At 39.9% G+C, this 9,518-nt stretch overlaps 1 protein-coding gene across 2 annotated transcripts; it reads left to right on the top strand.

The window, feature by feature from the left end:
* The first annotated feature begins 853 nt into the window (after positions 1–853).
* Positions 854–2,124, top strand: LOC134215477 (uncharacterized). 2 transcript variants are annotated; one of them, XM_062694662.1, is made up of 3 exons: positions 854–983; positions 1,042–1,123; positions 1,211–2,124. In XM_062694662.1, the coding sequence occupies exons 1-3, from the start codon at positions 900–902 to the stop codon at positions 1,768–1,770; spliced, it is 726 nt and encodes a 241-aa protein (XP_062550646.1). In that variant the 5' UTR covers positions 854–899; the 3' UTR covers positions 1,771–2,124. The 2 variants fall into 2 exon arrangements, with proteins under 2 accessions (XP_062550646.1, XP_062550645.1); XM_062694661.1 differs by having other exon boundaries at positions 1,042–2,124.
* The last annotated feature ends 7,394 nt before the right edge of the window (positions 2,125–9,518 follow it).

The raw sequence follows: 9,518 nt of genomic DNA, 5'->3' as shown, positions 1-9,518 counted from the left end.
AACACGTATGCTTTTGTTTACTATATAGCACATCACATTGTGTTTTCAAATGTATTTTAATAATGTCAAATAATAAAATTTATTGCTTTATTTACTAAGCAGTTTAAACTTTTTTTAAATTTATTTTACTAATTATAAAACTAAAGTTTTTTCAAAACCAAATTTCCATTTAGGATATTTTCTTGTATGCCAGCATACAGCAGACAACGATAATTATGCACAAACCACATAGTTTCTCAATGTTAAGTTGTTGGGATCTATAAACAAAAAAATAATTTTGATATTTTGGGCATTAGAGGTTTCGGCAATAATTTACCTTTCCCGTCAAACATTTTTATTTGCTCCATCGATTCTTCAATTTATTTAAGGTCATCTTTCCCAAAAAAAAACATATTTTTACCTCTCTAATTATTCTTTTTTAAAGTATAAGCAAATATAAAAATATAAAAGTCATAGACACAGACACATACGCACATAACCTCAATTCATACTTAAGACGATTGGTATACACTATGGGCTTCCAGTCTTTTTAACAAATCAAAAAAATTCTCGTCAAATTTATTCTTGCACTGATAATAACGATATCTGTGGTTTTCACCAACTCGAAAATCACGAAATAGATGGCAATAGTGAGCAAACGTCAAACCCAAACAAAACCGATTCGCAAAAAAGTGAACCCTTGGTCAACTAATGATTATTCAAATTAAGCTGTAAATCAACTCATATGTATAAATATATACATTAATGTTTTCACATTATGAGACACAGTACAACATTTCATCCATATACTATTTTCACATTTTTCCTAAGCTAATCGTGCTAGTGTAATCGTGGAGTACGGTTTGTTCTTCCGCATATCTGCATTTTTCCTTAAAATTCCGTTGAATTCTTTAGTGAATATGGGCCGCCCACGCAAAACTAAATCCCAGAAGATTGATGCTGAAAAAGCAAACGCAGCAAACATGCAAGATCTTGAGAAAATGGTAAGATTTTAAAGGAAATTAATTATGTTTAGAGATTCTAACCTCAATCATATTGTAGGTGAAGGAGCATCAGTCGCAAAAACCAGAAAAGAAGCGCCCCTGTTACAATACCAACAGAACACCGGCGGTGAAGCGAATCGGTAAAACTGATCCTAAAAAACTACTGCTACCAAACAATCCAGAGCAAATTGCTTCAACTTCTGCATTTCATGTACCAATGCTTCAAGTCCACATTTCCGATTCTCCATTGAAATATGCTGCACCAGCTGCGACAACTTCTGAAATTTCCGTCCATGATCCTCAAATCATCGCTTCTGGCAGCAAATCAATCGTAGTTGGTTCCGTTGGATCCGTATCATCGCATCCTTTGGAATCAAACAATGATGAAACTTCCTCCGGTATGGAAGTCGTGTTCCAAGGATTTTGTGAGGATCAGTCGAACGAGAATTCTGATCTCCTCGTCATTAAGAAGCTGCAGGAGGAAATCGATAAAAAGACAAGAGAAATTCGTTTGCTCCAAGAGGAAAATACAAAACGTCAATTCGGCAATAGTAACGGATCATCAATGACCAAGCAAGCCGGTAAACCACTTCCTAAAAAAGTTGTGCTATCCGATCCAATCTCGTCAACTGCTGCGTTCCATGTGTCAAAGCCTCAAGACTACATTTCGGATTCTCCATTAACTCTGCCCACTGCGACGGCATCTGAAATTTCAATCTACGTTCCTGAAACCATTGCTTCTGGAAGTAGGCCGATCGCAGTTGGCCTACGCATCGCATCCTGTTAGACCACCCAGCACTACTGTCCATAGTAATGACAGTTCTATAAGCAGTGAGGAAGCCATTGGGTTGTGTGACGAACAGTTAAACGAGAATTCCGATGAAGTAATTAGAAAGCTGCAGGAGGAAGTCCGGAAGGAACGTTCACTGAATATCCGGGTTATCCAACTTCAGAGTGGTTGTAGAGTGTTTACCAAAATTCGGATGACAGTGACTATCTGTTTACCAAGGAGTTGCTATTTCATTTATTTCCGGAAGGAATTGGCAATGCAACAGCGACTGGCAGAGCTTCAAACAACCCTAAAGGACGCTCCAAGGAAGCATCGGATCCTGAATGCAAAAATCAACCAACCGCTCAGCTAGATCCGGATAAGCTTACATACATTAGAGGTACGTCCTGAAATGCATTGCTGTACTAGGAATATTTTATTGATTCCTATACTGCCTGTAATCGCATAACTGTCCCATATGACTTTTCATCATTTTTAAGGTTTGATGACTAATGGTTATATGTTGGTTTATATTTGTATGCTTTTAAATAAAACTGTGTAATTTGTTCTAAAAATTTCGAAAAAAATGCAAAGTTGATTTGTCCCATCTTGAAAGTAATCGCATTTGAGTCCCATTGTGAAAGTAACCGTACAATATGTCCCATAAACATGAATTTTAACTGACTCTAATTCAGGAAGATTATCTTTTCTTGTTTTTATTATGACAAATGTTCTTAGAACTCTTATCTCGGCCAGCGGAAGATCAGAAAAATATATTAGCTCTTTTAGTGGAATGTATTCAACCGTCTAAGACGAATTAAGTACTCTCCATTTAATTCCACCAGTTAATTTTCGACTCGAGTCGAGACACTGAAGACGACCACACAGTTGTGGTCGAAATACGTATCTGCAAAGATAACGAAAATTAACTGGTGGAATTAAATGGAGAGTACTTAATTCGTCTTAGACAGCGGATGATGTTTAATGCCCGGTCATACCAAATTGAGATTGAACAGAGTTGAAACCCATTGGATATTATTTCCCAAAAGATTACTAAACACTTGATCTACCATAAGTCTATGCAAACACGTTGGGACAATGTTACATTATCTTTTGTGGATATAGTGTCCAGAGGATGGTTGACATGCTCTGTCGATTCACATGTTTCACAACTTTCAAATTCTCATTTCACGATCAAAATGAACATTTTTATAATTTGGCTATAAAACTATTCTAGAACTCTTATTACAAAAAAGTACGATGGCAATTACAATCGTTTTGGTGCATGTACACGACGGTAATGCGAAATACACGATTTGTAATTCTTGATGTAATTTCCTACAGAATTCAACGTAGTGGATATGCGATTACTTTCCCTACCAACAGATAAAGTAACCGTAAAAATAAGCTAAAATCATTTTAATAATGCAAGGCACAGCCTGTGTCTCATCGCGGGTGTTGTTCGGTAGTGCGAGTCTATTGTGTGGTGCCTACCTACGGATCCAAGGCGATCACTGTCGGCGAGCGAAGTAGCTGCTTCTGGCGACGCCAGTAAAGCAGGCTATTGTTTCTGCTGCTACCTACAGCAGCAGCACAGATAAGTGGCAGATTTTGTTTTATTGTTCTCCCTTTTGGAGCGGGACTGATTGAAATCAATTGAATTAGTTTTTTTTCTCATTATTTTTTTTTTCTGATTTGCTAATAGTTTTAAGTTAGTATAAGACAGAATTGTCCTTCCACCTCTCGGGGTGAGAATGGAAGCAGAGACTATGGGAGGTGGTGAGCCACCAAAAGAGGTTCGCACACGGTTTTACCAGGCATCTTCGCCTGGCCCTTGGGTTGTTTACTTTCGGCAGAAAGCGAAAAGCCTAGATTTTCTCGGCATCAAACGAGACTTGACGCGTCGTTTTACGAAGCTTGAATTCAGTCAAATCAACAGAAACAAGCTACGCATCACCGCACCTACATACCAGGTGGCGAATGAAATTGCTGGCGACAGGGCGTACAATATTGAATATTTAGTTTATGTCCCCTCGCGGGAGGTCGAAATTGAAGGTGTGATCAACGCAGCGAGCTTAACTTGCAAGGATGTACTTGCAGGAAAAGGTCGCTTAAAGAATGCTCCCGCAATCTACCGTGGATATCCTGGACTGCAAGGAATTGCATTCAGCAACCACAGTAGACGGTAAAAGGTATATTCTAAGTCAGGCTCGCTTCGGGTGACGTTCGCCGGTTCGATGCTCCCAAAATATGTAGATATCGAGAATATGTTGTTTCCGGTGCGTTTGTTTGTACCAAGGGTATTTAATTGTACCAACTGCAAACAATTAGGTCACACTGCCGAGTTTTGTGACAACAAACCACTTTGTGGTAAATGTTTCCAAAGACATAGAGGAGGATACCTGCCAGCAACAAGTCACAAAATGTGCTTATTGTGGTTTGGATCCTGCCCATGGTTTGCAAGATTGCCCGGTGTACAAAAGACGCACTCAAAAGTGAAGCGCTCGTTGGTACAGCGCTCCAAGCAGTCTTATGCGGAAATGGTTAAAGCGCAAGACACATCCGCCACTGCCACCGCAAAGACTGCTGCCGTTCAAGTAAGTGACTATTATGATTCCATCTCCATTGATGAATCGGACTCTGACGCAGCCGATATGGATGATTCTTCGAGGTACACGCGCCCGAAAAGAGGAAGCAACCGTCTTCCCCGGGATCGCGCCGAAAGAAATCAAAAGTCATCCATAAAGGCTTGGCAAAATCTGAAGGTAATGGGGGATTATTTAAAATCCCGAAGCAACCAGTCTTCACTGCAGATCCTTGCTGCTCTAAGACATTCCCGCCATTGCCTAAAACCGATGTTCCTAAGAAACATCCGGCTAGGAATATCAATGAAAACGAAAATGCTACTCGCACTTCCGAAAAGAGAATCTCGTCCAAGCGAGGATTGATATCCTTTAAGGACCTCGTGGACCGCTTTTTGAATCTTTTCAATATTCCGGATTCATTGAGGCCAATCATTGACCTCTTTATTCCAACAGTAGAAAGTTATCTGAAGCAATTGACTGTTTCATGGCCCCTTCTTGCAGAAATTGTATCTTTCGATGGATAATACGGCCATACAAGATACAATCACTGTGCTGCAGTGGAACTGTCATAGTCTAAAAAATAAATTGGACGTGTTCAAGTTTTTGATTCGCAATTCCGATTGTGATGTATTTGCTCTCTGTGAAACATGGCTTTCTTCTGAAGATGAAATCAACTTCCACGATTTTAACATTATTCGCCAAGATCGGGATGATCATTATGGTGGCGTTCTTTTGGGGATCAAAAAATGCTACTCCTTCTACAGAATTCCCATTCCGACTGTTCCCGGCTTAGAAATCGTCGCATGCCAAGTAAATGTGAAGAATAAAGACCTTTGCATAGCTTCAGTGTACATTCCTCCAAATACCTCTATTAATCGTCGACATTTTTGGAGCGCAGTCTCCCTTCTATCATCTCCAGTATTGATATTGGGTGATATGAACGCACATGGTATTGGCTGGGGCGAAACGTATGACGATTATAGAGCGCCTATTTTCTATGATTTGTGTGACGATTTCAATTTGAATATTTTGAACACTGGTGAAGTAACTCGAATAGGACCAAATGGTCAACAAAGCCGTATTGATCTGTCTTTATGTTCTAATTCACTATCGTTAGATTGCACGTGGAAGGTTATCCAAGATCCCCACGGTAGTGACCATATGCCGATAGCCACCACCATTAAAAGTGGCTATCAAGAATCTGAGCCAGTTAATGTTCCTTTCGATCTCACGAAGAACATTGACTGGCAAAAATTTGCATCGGCGGTAAAAATTGGTATTGAATCAACTGATATTCTTCCGCCACTGGATGAGTATCGATTCCTTACAGAATTGATTCATAAAAGCGCACTGGAAGCTCAGAAACGACGCGTTCCAAGTACATCTGTCATAAGAAGACCAGCCACTCCTGGATGGGATGATGAATGTACTAAGTTGTATTCTGAGAAATCTGATGCCTTCAAGGCCTTTCGTAAACACGGAAGGTCCGAGCTTTTGGAAGAGTATTTGAGGCTTGAAAGAAAGCTCAAAAATCTTCTCAAGGCTAAAAAACGTAGCTACTGGCGACGTTTTGTCGAGGGACTATCGCGAGAAACCTCAATGACAACACTTTGGAAAACGGCCCGCAACATGCGGAACCGCATTTCCACCAACGAGAGTGAAGAATACTCCAATCGATGGATATTCAATTTCGCCAAAAAGGTCTGTCCAGATACCGTACCAGCAGAACCGCTATTTCGAGAATCAGTCACTGATCCCGGTTCTTTGGATGGCCCATTCTCAATGCTGGAACTTTCTATGTCTCTTCTTTCATCGAATAACTCTGCTCCGGGATGCGATAACATCAAATTCAATCTTCTTAAAAATCTCCCAGATATCGCAAAAAGACGGTTACTTGACCTGTACAACTGTTTCATGGAGTACAACATCGTACCACCAGAATGGCGTCAGGTCAAAGTAATAGCTATTCAAAAGCCTGGGAAACCAGCGTCTGACTACAATTCCTACCGACCGATTGCCATGCTTTCATGCATGAGAAAATTATTGGAAAAATGATCCTTTCAAGAATCGACCATTGGGTTGAACAAAATGCATTACTCTCAAATACTCAGTTTGGATTTCGTAAAGGTAAAGGAACAAATGATTGTCTAGCGTTGCTCTCTTCAGATATACAGCTGGCCTTTGCGCACAAGGAGCAATTGGCTTCAGTATTCTTGGATATTAAGGGCGCTTTTGATTCAGTTTCCATAGAAGTACTGTCAGACAATCTGCACAGTAGTGGATTACCCGTTATTTTGAATAATTTCTTGTACAATTTGTTGTCAGAAAAACAAATGAATTTTACACTCGGCACTCTGACAACTTCCAGAAATAGCTACATGGGTCTTCCCAAGGTTCATGTTTAAGTCCCTTGCTTTATAATTTCTATGTTAAAGATATTGACAATTGTTTGGAAGGACAATGCACGCTCAGACAACTTGCAGATGATGCCGTGGTCTCTCTAAGAGGTCCAAGTGCAGCTGTCTTGCAAGGACCATTGCAAAGTACCCTAGGTAATCTGACTGTTTGGGCCAGACATTTGGGGATCGAGTTTTCACCGCAAAAAACTCAGTTGGTTGTGTTTACTAAGAAGCGGTACCCTGCTCAACTGAAACTAATGCTGTTGAATGATGACATCAACCAATCTTTATCTTCTAAATACCTTGGGGTCGTGTTTGATTCCAAATGTACCTGGAAACTCCACATTGAGTATTTGATACAAAATGCCGGAAAAGGATCAATTTTCTACGTTCTATCTCCGGAACATGGTGGGGTGCTCACCCGGAAGACCTCATCAAACTCTATAGAACGACTATTCTCTCTGTTTTAGAGTACGGCTCCTTCTGCTTCCTCTCAGCAGCTGATTGTCACCTAATTAAATTGGAACGAATTCAATATCGTTGTTTGCGTATTGCCCTTGGCTGTATGCATTCAACGCATAACATGAGCCTGGAGGTGCTTGCTGGAGTCACTCCTTTAAAGCACCGTTACTGGGAGCTCTCATTAAGAATACTCATCAAATGTGGAACAAGTAACACACTTGTCTTACACAACTTCGATAATATGCTTGAACTGGTTCATCGGTCAAGATTCTTAAGAGTTTATCTCAACTACATATCGTCAGATCTTTGTCTTCCATGTTATACTCCCCCTCGAGTTGACTTCACCAATGACAGTTTCTCAATTGAATACGATCTGTCCATGAAACATGCCATTCAAGGAATACCAGATCATCTTCGAAATCGTTCAATTCCTCCATTCTTTCTGAAAAATATGAACATGTCAATTGCAACAACAGATATTTCACTGATGGTTCTCGCATTAACGGATCCACTGGCTTCGGTGTTTTCAATGTAACTTCAACCACCTTCCGAAAACTTCAGGAACCGTGTTCGGTTTATGTTGCTGAGCTGGCAGCAATTAACTTCGCTTTGGGGATAATTTCCAATCAGCCCGTAGACCATTATTTCATCTTCTCGGATAGTCTTAGTTCTATCGAGGCACTCCGGTCGATGAAACCTGTTAAGCACGCATCTTACTTTCTTACAAACATAAGAGAGCAGATGCGTGTTTTGGTCGAAAGATCATTCAAGATTACCTTTGTTTGGGTCCCTTCTCACTGCTCAATCTATGGCAATGAGAAGGCAGACTTGCTAGCAAAGGTGGGCGCACAGGAAGGTGAGGTTTATGATAGACAATTCTCGAGCAACGAGTTTTTCCCATTAGTCCGTCAGAGTACTCTTCAAAGTTGGCAAAGAAATTGGACACACAACGAACTTGGACGGTGGCTATTTTCTATAGTTCCAAAAGTTTCTGGGCGAGCGTGGTTCAGAGGTGAGGACTTAAGTCGAGGCTTCATTCGCGTGATGTCGAGACTTATGTCTAATCACTATTCACTAAACGCACATCTGTACAGAATAAACCTTGTCGATAGCAACTTATGTAGGTGCGGAGCCGGTTATGATGACATCGATCACGTAGTTTGGTTCTACTCGGAAAACGACGTCTCCAGAGAGCAATTATTGGATACCCTAGTGGCTTGAGGTACACAACCCTTCCAGGAGATAAGAGGTGTTTTGGGGGACCGTGATGTGGTTTATAAATGCAAATATATGCAAGCCATTTATAGTTTTCCTTGTTCCTCTGACACAAAAGTCTAATACTTTTGTTTTTTCTTTTTCTTCAAAGTTTTTTTTTGTTTTGTCTCTGTCTGTCTGTCCCGTAGAGCGCCGTAGCTCTGGCCGTCCGGAAGATGCTCCCATTCGAACCATTCTTCGAGCACGACGACACACCACATCGTCCCCGACGCCAAATGACCGGATGAGCTGCTGAAATTCCTTGATTATGATGATTCCCTGATTCCCGAATCCTAATCCCCGTCCATCCTTAAACATTGTAAACCTAACCTCGAGTCACCACGAGTACGTTGGCTTATTTCCCTCTATTACTAATTTAATAATAAGATTATGTCGATTGTACATATCTCAAAGAAACGTGGCTCCGTAAAGTGTTATACACGCCTGAGCCTACCAAATAAACGAAATTGGAAAAAAAAAAAAAAAAAAAAATGCAAGGCACAGTAAAAGATACATATTTTTACACCACACTGGCGTGAAAAATGTTGCAAAAGCATTTCAATCAAGCAACGCTGAAGAAAATATTAATTAGATTTTTAATGATCTTTTCTCGATTTGCTATTTTTTCATATGGGACTGATATGCGGTTATAGGCAGTATATCTCTTTATATTTTTTAGATCGTTTTTACGAGCGGCGTCGTTTGCTTCAGGACCCAGTCGGCGTTGCTTTTGCGAAGGCCAAAACGATAAACAGGCTTGTCGCTACTGTAATTGCAAATAATCCATCATTGCGGAACAAGCAAAAGTGAAATCTTGAGATATGTGATCGTTTTGCTCTATTTGTGGCATTTTTAATGGATTCAAACTTTTTTTAACTTTGTTGTCACTAACGTAATTTGTTACATTTCAAAAAGATGTAAAGTCGACTGTTTTTTAATATTCATATAGGAAGAATAAATGAGATTTTCAAAAAAATACTGGTAATAACTTGTTTTATTATTGTTCAGTTATTCAAAACGAATAATTCAAGAAGCAATTATTTTGTTATTATCGAATAACTAAATT

The sequence above is a fragment of the Armigeres subalbatus genome, chromosome 2 (assembly GCF_024139115.2).
Source record: "Armigeres subalbatus isolate Guangzhou_Male chromosome 2, GZ_Asu_2, whole genome shotgun sequence".
NCBI lineage: Eukaryota > Metazoa > Arthropoda > Insecta > Diptera > Culicidae > Armigeres > Armigeres subalbatus.
The sequence above is the reverse complement of the archived record's forward strand: the minus strand, read 5'-3'. Positions and strand labels throughout refer to the sequence as shown.